General features: G+C 40.7%; 1 protein-coding gene across 1 annotated transcript; it reads left to right on the top strand.

Annotated features, from left to right (window-relative positions):
- Positions 1–409: 409 nt before the first annotated feature.
- LOC114451704 (uncharacterized) lies at positions 410–12,564 on the top strand. The gene is made up of 7 exons (XM_028430501.1): positions 410–570; positions 878–1,008; positions 1,308–1,408; positions 1,501–1,649; positions 2,293–2,521; positions 2,676–2,896; positions 11,158–12,564. The coding sequence occupies exons 2-7, from the start codon at positions 890–892 to the stop codon at positions 11,323–11,325; spliced, it is 987 nt and encodes a 328-aa protein (XP_028286302.1). The 5' UTR covers positions 410–570; positions 878–889; the 3' UTR covers positions 11,326–12,564.
- The last annotated feature ends 4,796 nt before the right edge of the window (positions 12,565–17,360 follow it).

Raw genomic sequence — 17,360 nt, forward strand, 5'->3', positions numbered from 1 at the left:
TTTAAGTTTAAGAGGTTTATATTTCCCCTAAATTACTGTATATTTCTGTGAAATGAAAAAAAAAGATCAGGCTCTAGAACAACATCTAAATGGGCCTTGATGCTACATTTACTAGCTGCTTGTTTACATTCACCACTTGTACAATTATATTACGTGTACTTGGACTGATTCTATTTTTCCGCACTGGTTTCGATATCCGTGTATTTATTCCAGCTCTGACCTTCTGGCAGCTTCTACTGGATGTCACATGTAAATAACAGAAATGTTTCCCTGAACGCATCGTTCAACTCTGAGTGACGTATGCGGACGTCACGTCTCCGCAAGCGTAATATGATGCTGCAGGTGGTGCACGTGGTCTGTTGTTTACTTCTTCTAGGAACACTGGAAGTGCTGCGGGAGAGGGAAGGAGGAGGAGGAGGAGGAGGAGGAGGTGAAATTGTGAAACAGCTTTCCAGGATAGAGTTACATTGCTCAGCATTTAGAAAAAGACACGAAGGAAAAATGTCGAGCTGAATTTTCCTCCTTTTTCCGCCTCTTCAACTGCTTCTCAAACAGCGGGAGACCTCAACAGTATGTAGCCTATGTTTTGTGTGTCCTCCTTTGTTCTCCTGCTGGTCTTCAAGTCCAGGTTCAGACGTCAACAAAGCTGTTAAACCTGAATGCAGCAGCTAGCATGCTTGTAAAGTTGAACCAAAACGTTGGAGCTATGGAGGCAGTGCTATCAGTATATTAGTAAAATATACACTATACTTGTGCTGCAGCAACAACATGTTTATTTAGCATCATGTTCAAATTAAGGTTTTGTACTATATGCCTATAGCAGCATATTTACAGTTTATGTCACTTCTTGTGAACTGAATGTGATGCTTTTTTCCAGATAAGGACTATAATGCTCCAGCTTGGAACCCTGTTTACTCAGCTTCATCTCAGCCCCAAAGCTTCACAAAGTGCCCATGTCAAGAGCACAACGCAGATATCTGCGCTGCCTGACTTTTTAAAGCATGTCTCGTAAGTATCAAGCTGCACCACGCGATAATTTCACAACAAAAGTGGGTTATGTGGCTTGCAGGGTGTATAATATATATTATGGGGTATATCATATTTTACTATGGTGGTGGAGACCAAAATGGAGCAAAGCAGTAGAATTCGAAAGAGTTTTTGGGGCGATGACGTGACGTTGTTCAGCAGTAGCAACAACAGTCTAGCATCTTCTTCTATAGTGTAGTGTTATAATGTGCAGTACACTTGTATAAAAGCTGTCTTCTGTTGCTGCGTACTCATTTCCTCTGTACTTATTTCCTCTGCAGGAAACTCAGTGGGCTGCGAAAGGAAGATATTCACTGCAATCTCCGCATCCCAGACCAGTTTCAGACAACCAAAAATGACATCAACATTGTTATCCTCACAGGTTGGTGTTTATATTGACATTATATATTAACATTTTTCTGATCTTGTATTTTGCTTTAGGAAAAGATAAAAGTTAAGTTTTCTTTCTCTCAGGTCAGGGGATCTTCTGTTTGGATGTGAAACAATGGAGAGGCAATGTATCTGCCCACAACCAAAACTGGCATGTACAAGTGAAAGAAGAGGACCAAAACTTTACCAATACCTGCATTGAGCAGATTGAAGATCCCCTCAAAGCTATCACGGTAACAAACCCCCCCCCCCAAAACAGGTTTAGCTGAAGCATTGCAGCAGCACCGTGAGCACCCTAAATGTCAAACTGTCTGCCACACTTAAATCCAAGGTCTAACCAATTGTCCGGCATGCTGTTTTCATCCGAACTGGTAGCTGGGTTAAGAGATTCTGAGTCACTGTAACAATTTATATGGAAATTTCAAACACTACAGCCGGGCTTCCTAAACTTTCCAAGTGGGCACTCTTCAGCTGAAAGGCCATAATTATGTTCACGGGTTGAGGGGGCCCGGAGGGGGAGTGAAGGGGTAGGGGGAGGTGAAAGCAGGCAGGTGCCTAAACACAGCTGTCACTTTATGTGTCACCTTATGTGCTGGGATCTGTTGGAGTCATTCATTTCCATTTCTATTGATGCTCAGTTTGGACTGGTGGCAAACATGCGCTGAAGTATTGAAATAGTACTGCTTTATTTTTTTTGTCTGTTAATCTGCACAAAACAGACACATCTTGACAGATTATGCCAATTTGAGATTATATCATTTAAATTTAAAAATGCATATTTTGATCATCATACAACTTAAAGGATGAGACATGATGGAAAAAAATGAATAAAAGCAATAATTATTACCTCTCTAATGATTTAACTGTCTCTTCTAGACCAAGACGGCCAAGTTATGCAGCCATTTGAAGAGGAGCGGAGTGTCTGTATGTCAAAGTCTCTTCTTCCCCAGGGTCATCTTCCTCTCTCCAGACTGTGAGCTGGATGAGGAGCTGAGGAAGAGGAGGGAGCTGGTCTCCCATTGCCAGATAGATGACTTCCTTAGATCTTTGAAGGAAGGATACATGGCCTGGATATCAGATGCCCTGATGCCCTCCTGGATCTCTGGTGAGTGCCTTTTCAAAACAAATAATTGATTGATCATTGGTTTTCCAAATCCACTGAACAAAGTCATTTTTGACAGTGTACTGAAACAGGATTAAATTAAGCTGGCTTCTGGCAGGAATACCACCAGTTGAGCTTATTTTTTTCTGTCCTGCAGGTCATCTGTCGTACAGGCAGATGGAGTCAGTGCGGGAGGTTCTGAGGAGGGTGGGAACTTGGGATCTGGTGCGGCTGCACAGTGGCGAGCAGCTGAAAGGAGACTACCAGTGCTGCCAGTACATCGCTCTCAACCGCCAGGAGACAGACACACTCGAATTTTCCAGAGTCAAGACCCTATCCACTGATTCGCTGTGGGCCCTGCTGGGACACGCTCCTCAGGTCAGTCCACTTGTGCTGGTTCTAAAATGCCCACAAAGATTATTGCTTGTATCTGATTCAGTAGCTTCAAATAATAATGTGAAGCCCAACATGAGCCAGCAGGTGGCAGTAGTACTTTATAACACTCTCATTTATTTTTCCTGTTCTGGTAACTGGAAAATCACAGGTTTGATTTGTGATAAAGACCACAGAACATGGCACCAGTTTTACAGTTATTTGAAGACAATTAAGGATTTAAAAGCTAAGAAAATAAACATCAGGATAAGTATATAGTCAAGAGACTTAATTAGTTTTCTCTAGCGACGGTACTTAATTTGTTAAGTAAACATTACCTCTTAAAGTGCAGTGAGCAGTGACTTAGCAATCATTACACATCCACACACATTATTAACACCCAAACACTTTCTGCACAAGCCTGCCCAGGCTCAGATCACCACCACCACCACCACCACCACCATCACCAACACCCAGACTGTATGTACTCACCACTCTTGCCTCCAGCTGCTGTGTATTTGATACATGACCCAACAGTCATTAGACAGTCTCCAGCGGGCCCTTTTCTTGCCCAAGGGGACACACACACCGACAACAAAATATATTATTTTCAAAGAAATATTTGTAAATGACAGCCCTGTGAGGTGACCCTCCTCCACAAGCTTCATAGTGTGTATCTGAGTACGTCAACTAATACATTCTAGCTAGGTATATCAATACATTTAAATAGATTGATAAGCATTTTAAGATTTTGCTCCTTTGTAATGAATGACTATCCACTATCTCTGGAAAAAAAGCTCTTTGCTCATGTGTAGCAGCTGTGAGGGGAAACCTTGGGGGTGGCATAGAAACCGGATAGCTCCCTGAGGCATATTTTCAGAGCCTAGAAATAATGCATGCTTTTGATTTGTTACTTGTAAACACATAGTGTAGAAGATCTGCAGTGTGACCTACAGTTTCAGTCGGGCATCTGTTCTGTCGCAAGAAACGGCACCAGATTGTGCTCACAAAGCCACCGTGGTGACACTAGGTGTGTTTTCTGTGAGCTCGGACAATTACTCAGAATGGGATGTCTACATGCCTCAAAGTGGAGAATGATCGAGTAGAGTGGGTGTAATTTATTAATTATGGTCTATATTCTTAGACCAAGGCCCTGGCTTCATTCAATTTGAATGGATTGAGGAGTAATTACAGTGTGTGTGTGTGTGTGTGTTAAGGAGAGAGAGCTGAGATCTATTCATGTCATAATTTAAAGTGCAGGTTACTTATGTTGTTAATCTTCATGTGGTTCCCTAATTTCATATTTCTCATATTTAACTGTTTCATGTATAACGCACTTTATCCAGAACAAGCTTCCAAATTTTGAAAAAAAAAACAAAAAAAAACTTTAACTTCCAGTCACCACAAAGGGAACGTCTGCTAATTGCATAGCTGAGAAGCAACAATTAAGCTCCCTCAACCGTAACCGGACCACACAGCCCTGTCAGCTGATTAATAGAAGCAAAGCCAGCAGGCGAAAAAGCTGCAAATTCACAGACAACATCTCGGCTAACAGAGAATGGTAGAAATAATCAGATCTCGGTTGCCGGAGATACGTCTTGTTTCCCCGACAGGCTACAGATTCCACACAAATGTAGCTTGTTAATTTAACTCCACCCTTACATTCCTCACTGTTTGGCCATTACCAAGGCTGCACGCGTCACACAGGCCTGTAATGGACAGCCTGGTGCTTAGCACAAAAAAAAGGCAGAGAGGGGAGACATCAACTGCTTTGTGGTGATAATGAATGGAAGGCACACAAAAGGCCAGGAGCAGGCCATTTACAAAGCCTGCAAATACTGCTGCCTAAATAGATAATATTGTCAGCCAATGTGGCTTTTTGGTCTTTTTTGTGTAAAGAAAAACAGCACTAAGCCATTTGAAGTAAATAGATGCAATGCTCATTGAAGGTAGTTGTTCAGCAATTAGAAGAATCATTAGCAAATATGGCCTGTTCTGTAGAGTAGCTTTCATAAGCATGCAGTTTGCAGAACCTGACTAAACCTAGTGAATAGAGGTTATCTAAAGTTTTAAAGAAAAGTTTTTTCATACCTATCCTGGAAAGCACATCTATTAGTTGCACAGCAAAAGAAGAAAATTGTGTGGAAACTACTAGGATACCAGGATGTTGAGATTTCTGTAATTGCTGGCTCGCTCTTGAAAGGAAACTGAAATTGGAAATAATTTGCACCAGAGTGTGTGTAGGAAGCTACAGAGGAAAACTAACCATGCAATTACACATGTAAGGGGGCTGCAGAATCACAAGTGTCTGTAATGAACTAGTTAAGACACCAGCACTTACACAGTGGAAGGCAATAATAAAAGCTGCCTTGTAATAGCGTGTGATTAAACTTGGTAAAAATCTATTTTTTTTCACGCTCGAGCCGCAGTGAAGAGTCCCGTAGAGAGATTCTGCATCTGTCAGTTTGAAGATGACTCAATGTGTTTCCTCCAAATTCGTCACCCAGCATGCAGCAGAGGGCTCTTCAAGCGCTCTTTTGTTAATTTAGTTAAACATCAACCGCTAGAGTTCATGTTTTACACATTCCTACTTAACACAGGTGGAGTTTGAGTTTCAGTACATTTGAATACATGTTTAAAATAAAGCGCCAAGCCATAAATATTCATTAGAAAATAATTTCTCTGAATGTGGAATGAGCTGGGGGCAATACTATCTGTGATACTCATAAAAACTGAAATTTTTATTAGCTGAATGCAAATGCATCATTTTAAAAACCACAGTTTAGTTTTACTTTAAAAACACAGTAATACATTAATCAGTTAATTCATCTTCATATATGAAATTCTGTATTTTTAGTTTTGTATATTATTGTAGGTGGCTTAAACCTCTGCTCTGGGAAACAATTTTCACTTTTTTTCTAAATGATGACTTTTTTATGTGAAACAAGTTAAGAAGACAAAATAACATCCAGGGTTATCTTTAATGCAGTTATCTTTAATGCAGATAGTGAGCACTAATTATATAATTACAATACAACTTAATAAGTAATATATTGAGGATTCTTCCAATGTATGTATGGTAAATATGTTCTAATTTGATGATAAATGCAGGTTTTATAATCTAACAGAAACATTTGTCTGGTCAGCAGCCAAGATGTTAATTTTATCTCTGTAAGCTCAGTTACTTGTTTTGTGGATTCAGGATATTACAGTGATCCCCGTGGTATAGGCTGTAAGATATGATCAATAGGGATTCATGAATAATGAAGAGGCTGAGCGGAGCAGAGGCACTTAATTACAGTTTCAAAAGCCATTCTCCTTAATTGAGGAGAATAAAGGTGGTGAAGTGGACTGAACGGCAACATTTTATGTGACTTTTTTTGTCATACAGCTGGCAGCTAGAAAACAAGCTTCTGTTTGCGTCTTTGACATTTAATATCGTTGTTTATTTTTCCTGCTCAGTGCTTTGCCCCCCCAGCCACCTGTGAGCAGACTATCGTTCTTTTAATGTAAAGGCTAATAGGCTGCATATCCAGACAGTGTGTGTCCGCTGTGTGCAGCAGATACAGTATATAATTGACAGCTCTGCCATCTGTTACAGTTATGTGAAATTAGGGATAAACTAGTTAACAGACACTTTGGCCCATTGTCTGTTGTTTTGATAATCACCCTTAATAACGGACGGCATCAATATGGTCTTTAAACCTGATTTGGGAGTTAATGGAGTCAGATGGGGGCAGTCAGTGTATGCTCTGGGGGTAATGCTGTTAGAGATGTTTGTAAAGAACAAATTAAATCAGTCATAGATTGTGCCCTCTCAAGTCAGCCAGACAACCAGACCCATTGAGGAGAAAAAGGAGGGGATTCATATTTTAACCTCTCGCAGCAAATGCACTTATGTGGATGGAAATAAAGTCAGAGCTGGGTGACTGGATGTAAATGGTTATTGGAGAGAGTCTAATGGCTTCCTGTTAGCTGAGGCAGGTTGTTTGGAAGCAGCAGCTTAACCAGACATTTGTTTTTTGTGTTCAAGACTTTAGATAAACCCAGTTATTGACGTAGAAAATAATGTCACCAATCCAAAGTTTAGGCATCTTAATGGTGGTCAGATAGGATGTTGGAGTCATGAATGACACATGATTGATTAAGCTCATAACCTCAAATCCTTTCAATTTATTACCTGTAGATTATGAACTCTTGGTCTGCCATGACAACCCATGCCTTTCCCACAATTTAACCATATCATAAAATATTTTATGATAGAAATGAATTATATAATATCATAATGAATCATTGATACGTTTCTCATGTAAGCAGGTAGGTTTGCTGACAGAGACTCTGTCTTTGCTCTGATGCATCATTTACTGTATAAATGATGATGATGAATTCACCTCATCAGTTCCTGCAAATGTCCAATTGAACCAAAACGCTTCACTTTCAGTATTAATCTAATCAGTGCAAGCGTCATCCTGCTCCTGCTTCCCTATAAAAGACAATACAGCTTCAGATTGGATACTTATACTTAAATATTCTCACTTTTAATAAACTTTGTTTCACTTTCAGCTGTTTGTTACAGAATCAAACTGTGGCTGAGAGAAAAAAAACAACAGATCATCAAGTTCATGAATGGGTGAATCAAATCACTGTTAATCCATTGACTCACATGCCTTGTAGCCACTTGCTAATATATTCATCCAAATGAGCCAAACCACAAACTGTTACTACCTAATTGTATTTGCGAAACCATTTTTTGGTCTGATTCCACTGACACTTGGCCCGTCGACAGAGATGTTTGCTGCGCCAGAGGTGTGTTACTCAGTGTTCCTCCCCTTCTGTGTCTGGTGAGACACGGCGTGGAACAAAGAGGCTGTCGTCTGAAGCCGGTGTGGCGTTACGCTCACTCAGAGTTCACCTGAAACACTGCACCCATGGCTCCAGGTAACAGCCCCCACTGACTGATACCCCGCTGGGATTCTTTGACTTTATCGGGGGGAAGAATCTGAACTTTGTCAATGGCAATACACGCAGGTGGTGACACGTCCCTACCCAATTATACAGCTCCTCACATTATTCATGCTCATCAGACCTGTCAGACTAAAATAATTAGATCAATACACAAAAAGCCCATTATACATGTAATTGTTTTATTTCCTAGTTTAAAGCACTGTCGCTAAATCTGTGTCATAAACACCCCTACAGGTAGAAGATAAGAAAACCAGTGTGGATCGCTATCAACTATTTGCAGGGAGATGTTTCTTTTTGGAGGAGAATGAGCTGTCATCTTGAGTTTAACAGGTCAGAAGGTGAACGGTAAACCAGAGGAAGGATTTATGACTATTAGCAGACGGTAAATAAGAAGGAGTTTGTCTCATGAAATGTGAGGAGTGATGTCATTCACATGACACTGAAAGTGAGAGGGAGATCAGGGTAGGCACCGTTAGGTGAGCACTCAGCCCTTTGTGTGACACCCAGCCTTAGCCTCGAGGGTCTTGTGAGGTGTTGCACACATAACACTTACACACAGAATCAGGCTTGTTAGTGCTTATAGTATTAATGATTTTTTTAATGCACTTTAAGGCACCTCGTGATTTTATCTGTGAAAAGTGCTGTATAAAAAAGTGAAATATTCTATTGATCTGTTGAACCTTGTGCAGCTGTAGCTGGTTGACTGGATGACATGTGTGATCTGCGGCTCCCTTACACTTTGTTGCATTACTGTATGTTAGATACAGTATCGTTTTTACCCTCAAACACTTGCCTCAAGTAGTTAAGAGGGTAACACTGAGAAGGTAACATGCAGTGACAGTTCCTGTACCTGCTGAACAACACCTGGCAGGCAGGTTGTCTGGACCACACAGAGCTGCCTGCTTTGAGTTCAGGCCAAGACGGCGGCATTCTTCCTTCCTGTATCAATCAATCAAAAAAAAAAAGTTTTCCATTTTGAGGACTGGTCTGGTGCTTATCTGCTGATTGATTGAAATACAGGGTGATACATTTTAAAGGGCTAGTCAGGGCTAGCTACTTATAGCTGTAATGTAAAGGAAAACTAGGATGTGGTAGTGAATAATGTTTTGCAGCCTTCTGAACCTACAGATTGTATTTTTGTGGATGTTTTGCTTTTGGTTATTCAAGCATAGATTGCAACAGTGTTTTAAACATAACTGCATGACAGCGTACAATAATTATTCTGCGTGTTGCAGCCCTAGTTTGTTATGCACCAATGTTTAGTGTAATGCCTCTTTAGTAGTAATGAGCTAAGGATGCAGTGCATTCTGGTTGGTTCTATGTTGTTGGTTTTTACTTGCACTGGTCCTGTGAAGATGAAAAAGTGACATCAGGTTCAGTAGACAACCTGGTTTTATCCTTTTATCAGTAAAATATCATTACAGCTTCTTTTGCATTAGTTTGTGAATTAGGCTTCAATAAGATGCAAAGTCTTTGGTCCCATTAAATGACTTAATTGCTGATAACTAACATGATTTGTCAGAATAATCCCATTCTGGTGTCTTTGTGTTGGTTTTTTATGCCTTTCTGCCACCAGCTGTCATGAAGCTATTTTTCATGCATCCCAAATTAATAGACACTCACTCACTCTGAAGTGTCTGATGCTATTGTAATAGAAGCCATGTGGCATTCGGCCAGGGTTGCAATATAAGACACAATTGTTTAGTTTTTTCCCCCCTGTCTTTCTCCCTGTTTTAATGCACAGTAATAAGTAAGTAAATGGTGGAAAGACGTGTGTCTGAAATCGCAGCGGCCTTTGTTGTAGATAATTAGGTTAGCAGCAAGAGCGTGCAGGTGTTGAGGGTGTGCTGTGTGCTCGTGTTGTGTTATTGGCTTGCTCATATTCGTAGGCTGTCAGGGGTGTCGCACTTCCCATCAGCCCCAAAGCTCACCAACCTCTTCACTATTAAAATGATCACTTTCAATAGCAGACAAAGGAAAGAGGGAACATATCTAGTGCAGGGTATTTTCCCCACCTCTAATGCTTATCTGCCTTTTGATGTCGGCGTAATAAAAGGCCTATTGGGCTTCCACAATGACCTGCAAAATGGACAAGGGCCGATATACTGGGCTCTGACTGTCGCTACCATTAACTAAAAGGCCCAGACATTATGGAGAGCCGGGGATGAAAGTACGTGAAAAAAAAATAATAATTGAAAAATTGCCTAATGCTAAAGTGAAAGAAAATGGAACTGTGAAAAGGCACCGTAATATTCTGTTATCCCCTGTAAATGCAGCCAAACAAGAGATGCAGCGAGGCATTCTTTTTGAAATGGATGTGGTTCAATTACCTGCATGTCTAAATCTAGTTAAGGCTTCCATTGTCAGGCTCGAAACATAACAGGCAGTTTTGATGTAGTGTTAAAGCGTATTATGCCCTACAACCTAAATAAAATCAAGAGAGGTATGACTCCATTCTAGATGTGGAGGGGGAATTAAAGCACAAAGCGAGAACAAGGTTAATTTAATATTTATTCTGTTTCAGACTACTGCTTGGATCACTGTTCTAACAGAGCTGCTCAATATTTTAGCAAGCTTAAGTAGAAATGTTACAGTTACTAAATGGAGTATTAATGTGTTATAATTCAACAAAGGAAATGATTTGTTTTGACCATTTAATACAGCTCACCACAAAGAAGAATACCCAGATAGGAATTAATCTGATAAATAAGTAAGAAAAATCTGGATTTAATAAGTGATTAATCCTATAAAGATGTCCATCAACACAATCGACTACAAGTCTGAGTCATAGACAATATGAAGAAGAAAGCTGTTGTAGAAGCACTACTTCTTTCTTGCATGTTAGACTGGAGGCAGACAAGGCAATGTATTGACCTGTGGCACAATGGTACAAGCTAGCGTTAGCTGATATCTGAAATATCTGAAATACTGTGAATGTATTCATATCCAGGAAGGGAGTTTGGCTCTATAATTAGAAGTGTAGCCATTAAGCTATGGGGTTAAAAGAGATCAAAAGGCAATTATATATTTTATCGTAGCCATTGATAAACCCACTCCCTCCTTAAACAAACGAACTTTTAGCTCTACAGGCTATAGGCTTGCCATCAAGGCGAGGTCACAGACAAGGTCATGACCCCAGGAAATCGTCATTAAAAGCATCTTATTATGAGCCACTTAAAGAATAGAATAGAAAAACTTTAGAATAGAAATTCTTTATTCATCCCAAGCTGGGAAAATTTGCTAGGACAACACATTCTAGACTAAAGCCTTCATTATCTGTGATATTTGCTCTTCTCTTGCAGGTAACAGTTAAAATGTATAAGCGTGGATCTCATGGATGGCTGGGTAAATCTCTGAATGCCACCACCATCATCCCTTCTAACACCTATGTGATCTTCAGGATCAGCGGCGAGGAGGCAGATGCCAAAATCCCCGCAAACACCATTCACAGCATCACACTCAGCATCTGACGGTGTGTGTCAGATATCAGAAAAAGAGAATAGCCATCACAACATCTTAATTACTGGTGTGCATATGCTTTAAAAAAATGGGTGGGCCTTTTTTCTATGCAGTGTTTGTACTATCAAAGCCAATTCCAGATGTCCTCTGTTACAATTTTGATTTTCTGATCATCAGTTGTAATATTATGCTAATGAGGATGGTTTCAGACAATTAGCCTGATTAGCCTGGTCTCTTGTTTTGGATTTCTAGGGCTGGCCCACACTTTACACTAGCTATTAATTAATCATTACGCCAGCTGATTGTGTCACATCAGTTCAGGACTGAAGTGTTTAATGTGCTAATTGTGGCAGTTAAAACCTGGCGGCCTCCGCTGCGGTGAGGGCATGTTACTGCCTCTGTGGGTTTAATGGGAAGTTATTTACGGTCTGTTTGGACAGTGTAACTGTAAGGTGCTTTATTAATATGCCCCACCGCACAGGGGAGTCGATAACGCATTGGAGAGGCGCAGCCGCCAGCGCCATTCATAACTGTGTCTGAGTCACTTTCCATCAGTTACCAGGCTCACACAGCTGCGCTAACAGCTAGCAATTGTATTTACTGGGCCTGTTAGTGGCCAAAATGAAGTTATTTCCATCAAGATATCAGTGCCTTTAGCTAATGCAATAGAAGGAGCTCTCTCTGTTGATGGTATCTCTTTGCATGGCATCTCTACCTGAAACATCATTACACTGTACTCACTTTGGCGAATGTCTGTTTTACCTGAGGGGCAGATCAGCTGTACAAGCAGCACTGTGTTGTTAGGAGGTGCATTTTTTTTCTCAGTCCACATTGCTTGAATTTTAGGTGTTTTGATGAATTTGTTGTCTTCACATATTTAAATTAGCTCTCAGGCAGGAACTGTTTTGATGGGAATGACTTCAAGGAAATGTAACCTGGTCGGAGCATGCATGATGAGTTTTACTGTAACGTTACTTTTTTGTAAACTTGAAGCACTTTTAAGCACAAAGCCAGCTTAAAGGGACAGTTCATTGTAAAAATTAAACATTATTATTTGGGTTTTCCCATTTATTTATATAGATTTGTTAACACATTCAATAATCAGTAATGACCAATTGACTTTAGGGTGAACTGCCTCTTTAAGAAGTATGATTTTAAGCATACTCTGCATGGTTGTTTTATTCATTGGTGTGTTTTCTATGTTTTTATGTTTGTGCTATCTGTTGTTGTAATAAAAAAATATGACATTATTTGAAGCTTTACATATCATATATATGTTTGGACTGGGTTGGCCTCCACTGACTTTCTTATCCTTGTATGTACCACCTGAGTTTTCCTCAGGCTATTCAAGCAGACGTAGTAGTGAAACCTCATATACAAAGTAATTTGTCACTGCTGGGCCACAAGGTTTCTTCAAAGCCGTATTAGGGAGATGGAGGGCATCCATCAACAGCTCACTCTGCTCTTTGAAAGCATGCAGCACGTCTCCAGCGTGGTAAAAGACTGGAGATTAGGAATGGATGACTGGCCACGGGGACAAAGGAAACCCTGTTGGGCAGCGTGGTGGCGACTGGGAGGGGAAGCTGAGCGGAAATGGACATGGAGATCAGACCAGAACATAGTGTGACAAGGTAACAAGGTAAACTGATCCAGGCCACAATTCCTCTGGAAACTGAATCAATGAGAGTTCTGTTGAAGTGGAAATCCTCCCGGATATCGAGTTTAGGTGAATCTATGGTGGGATAGAACCAGCTGTAAATAAACACTAGTCCTGTGCAGAGCTGTTTTGTTGTCTGGCCAGTGCATCCAGGAAGTAAAAGAAACAGTTTCAACCCTGTGGTAGGACCAGGTGTCCAACTTTGACCTCTAGCTGTTCGACATGATCTCCAGGGTTGCCAGGTCAGGTGACACGTTTGACCTTTACGCTGTACAGGACGTGTAGCTGTAGAACAGCCTGGACACAGAGGACAGATCCCTCTCAAGTAACATGTGAAGGAACAAGCCAATGTCTCAGCCATTCAGTTCAATACTCCAGGGCGTAACTGTTTCTTCACTCCAAAACATTTTCCCTTCTACCTCTTTTCACCTGCTTGAGCACACATGCAGTTTGCCAGCATTGAGCGAATTCAGTTTGACCCCATTATATGAGCGCCTCCTGTGCTAACTCCTGTGATTTCGCTGCTTCAGCCTGACTAGTGTAAAGGTTCTGATCACGCAGAGGTCAATGCGCACTTTTTACCTGTAACATTTTCTGAGATGTAAGCCTGTTTCACCTGTAAAGGGCCCTTGAGATGAAATTGTGTTGTACAGAGAGTGTAACCTTATGGGAAAAGTTATGTTTACTGTAAGTGGGGAAATAGTTAGGAATGGCTCTCAGCTCTGAACATCATAATGCCTCAGCATCACCCACTTATCTACCTGTAATCACAGCAGCTATTTTTCAAGACAGCATTTAAAGGATTTTTGTTTTGCACATCAAACAAATATGCATGCAACAAAACATCAAACATGAGCCATAAAGCCAAGTAAGGTGAGGTTTTCCAATTGAAATATATATACTTAAAGGACCATTCTGTAAGATATAGTGGCATCTAGTGGCAGTGTTGTATATTACAACCAACAAAACGCTTGGCAATCCCTGGCAAAATGTACTGAGGTGATGACCATGTTGGTATTATAAGACAAGACCGCTGTCTTTATGATGAACTGTGACTCTTTGGCCCCGTTCACACTGGGGATATCAATACGGCTAGAGCGGGATTCGGGCCGTATCAACATATATCCGGAAAGTTTTTTTCTGAGTGTGAACACCGCGAATCCTGCTGTATCCAGCTTGATTTCAATCCACCTCTCGGAGGTGGATCTAGCTGGATTGGCTCCAATCTGGCTCAGGTCTGAACGCAAAAGCAGCTAGCGAATCTGGCTAGCAACGTGATACTTCTGGTTCACAGGGACAAAAGCCATATGTAAACAACCGTTGAACTATGACAGCTTTGCCCCAAGTTTATTTTCAACAGGACTACAAAGGAATGAACTGCTTTTTAAACCAAAAACCGAAAAGAGTGACACAGGACAAAACAACGGCGCATGCCCACACGTGGTCCTACTGCGGCCTGAATGGACTCTGTATATTACGAGGACTGCAAACAAGCCGGGTTAATCCGGATTGAGTGCGGACACGCATGTGTGATAGCCAGATTTGAAAATAGGTCTGAACATATCCAGCTTAAAGGCTATGTGGATTTAATCCTACTCTAGCTGGACTGGCTTTCTCCAGTGTGAACAGGGCCTTTGACTCACAAAGCTACCCTAAAATCATTTGTGCAGTTCATGGCACATGGACAGTACTAATGGTAGATATTGACCAACCCCACAAGACTTTGGGGAACCCACTGCCATGTATTATTATGACAACTGTATATCGGATTGTTGTTACATAATTCCTTAATAGATAAAATATCTACAAATAAAGCCAAAAAACTGCTCATCTTATGCAGCACAACACACAGAGCAACTGAATCACAATGGCAAAGGCAGCTCTATTTATTTAAAACTGATGGACGAGAGGGTTACGAGTGCTTGTGGGAATAATGTGCCCGGTGTCACACAGTGTAAAATCTTTCAATGCATTTTACAACAGGATAAAGTGTAATTGTGGTGAAAATAAAACCACAGGCCTCTCTTTGCAGGCTTTCATGCAACTACTACAATGCCATGATGAAAGGAGACCATCCGTCCCTCTAATACTCACTAACCTTCATTCTGCCACTACTACTGTACTGAGCAGCTTTCAGTGTAAAAGCAGCATGATTCATAAGAGATTAAATGTTTTTCCTCCTACTGCAGATGTTCAAAATTAAGTATCATCAAGACTCGATTAAATGTTAGTTTTTTTTAAAAACACTTCTATGTCTATGTACAATTGAGCATTCTCTAAATTAAAGTAAATGGACACACAGGCTGCAGAAATTAGCCAGTTTTGAAATAACTCTCAAAAGCACTACACTTGTAAAAACCTTTCAGGACAACAAAAGACATACAGGAGTGAATGAAATGAAGCTTCCTTTGCCAATTACTGCTGCGAACGTGTTTCACGGTGGAGCTCTTTGTGCTTTCCACACAAGCAGTCTTTTCTCCCCTCGTCCCCGCCTATTGAGAGGGGATACATTAGCCAGGCGGGATGGAGAGGAGCGGAGCAGAGAGTTCGCAGTCATACAGCTCACTTCACGCCTGGTGTTACAGACCTCTCTTATGATTTCACTCAGAGCGTTCGCACAGAATGTGATTTTTACCATCTCATTTTCTGCCTCCTCTCTAAGACGAGGGAAATGTATCCGCTCACTTTTGTCTTGTTTGGAAAGTGATGATATTTATGCGTGTCTAATCTCTTATTAAAATCTTGCCAAACTTACTTTTAAGATTTTGTTGCACCCTCTCTTCAGTATAAAAGAACTAGATGGTGTGTCTGCTTCAGTGAAACCTGGTTATGTAAATACTGCTGAATATTTTGACCCACACTGCCACTTTGTACTGTTTCATTGTTTGTTTTGTCACCTACATGCCTCTGGACCACCTCTCTGTGCCATTTATGTTTTATGACAATCCCAGCATGCTCCACGGGGTCGCCTTTATGTGTGGCGAAAACACTGGGTACAACAACATCCATCATGCAGTTTCATTAGCACTGTCCTCTGACCTGTTCCACATAATGTTGCTAAATGTGTCAGGTGCCAGATTATTGGAAGGCATGACAATCAATATATAAATATAAGGGAGCTGTGTGTGACGCTGCTGGCACGGCTGCAGAGTAAAGCTCCATCCGCCACACAAATCTGAAAAACAAATGGAGTAGCCTGAAGCAAGAGCCATCAATAATAATATAATGTGTGGACGATGATGAATTAGATGCAGACTTCTGGGTGCATTGCTGCCCTGTGCACTCAAACTCACTGTTGGACAAATGAATTGATCTCTGTGTTCACATTAGTTTGCTTAATCTGTGTTTGAGTCGATGGGACAACACACTGTTTCACTTCACCGAATTCAGAAAAGTTAATAATGTCCAATAATCAAAAGCTGTTTATGAAAGCACCTCTTTTTTTGTGGCATTGATTTAGCTCTGTAATGCACTGCAGTCACTGATAACGCAGACAGAACGCACTTAGGAAATGACAAATGTATTTTATATTCAATAACATAGATTTTTCCCTGATTAGCCACAGGTTGGAGTTTAAACACATTCATAACAATTATGGACATGAGCATGGAGGCACAATGGGAATGGGTTGTTGAAGTTTTAGCCAAAAAATATTATTATTATTGAGCTTTAAATAAGAGTGATGTGATACTCATCTTGGAGGAGATAATGAAGATAAAATGAACAGGGCAGGTGTTGGACGACAGCAGTATGGACTTGTGGACGGTTAAGTAAGTGTCATCCTGGTGGATAAACACTCCACTTCTCAGCATTAGCACATTAGCACAGTTGCTTCAGAAAGTCCACCAACAGCACTCCCTTTGGAGGCCATTGCTGTTCCTCTAGACCTCTCTGACATGGCTTTCTTGTAGCAAGTTGCTTTGTTCATCTTTGTTTTTAGAAGTGGTGGACTCATCCATGGTTACAGATTCCCTGAAATCGCTAAGGACCTCAAAAATGGCAGATTGTCTCTTGACATGCTCTGCTGATCATCAGGCCGAATAACCCAGCAAGCTGACTCCTAAGACAAGGCTTGTCAGTGGTCTCCTGTCTCTACCCCCATTTGAAATCTCAAAGCTGTAAAAACTCCATATCTCATACTCAATCAATACATGCACATCTTAATAGTTGGTAATAGTCGTAAATGTTGGTAACAATGTAATTATAAATAATTATAATTTAGTGATGAAGTATTACTAAAGCTGTTTTTATCTGCCACTCTGCACTTTAATTTAATTTAAAACATTAAACTCTCCCTCTCTCTGAAAGTCCCCTAGCCCACATTACAGCCTACATATTTGCTATAGTCCTCAAACAATACAACAAGTCAACCTACATAAACATCTGTGG

Source organism: Parambassis ranga, chromosome 19, assembly GCF_900634625.1.
Source record: "Parambassis ranga chromosome 19, fParRan2.1, whole genome shotgun sequence".
NCBI lineage: Eukaryota > Metazoa > Chordata > Actinopteri > Ambassidae > Parambassis > Parambassis ranga.

Excerpts from the sequence above, each read along its gene's own strand:
- LOC114451704 (XM_028430501.1), top strand. The coding sequence starts at position 890 with ATGCTCCAGCTTGGAACCCTGTTTACTCAGCTTCATCTCAGCCCCAAA. Across the intron at positions 1,650-2,292 it reads ATCCCCTCAAAGCTATCACG|ACCAAGACGGCCAAGTTATG; the intron begins GTAACAAACCCC and ends TGTCTCTTCTAG. Across the intron at positions 2,897-11,157 it reads TGCTGGGACACGCTCCTCAG|GTAACAGTTAAAATGTATAA; the intron begins GTCAGTCCACTT and ends CTTCTCTTGCAG.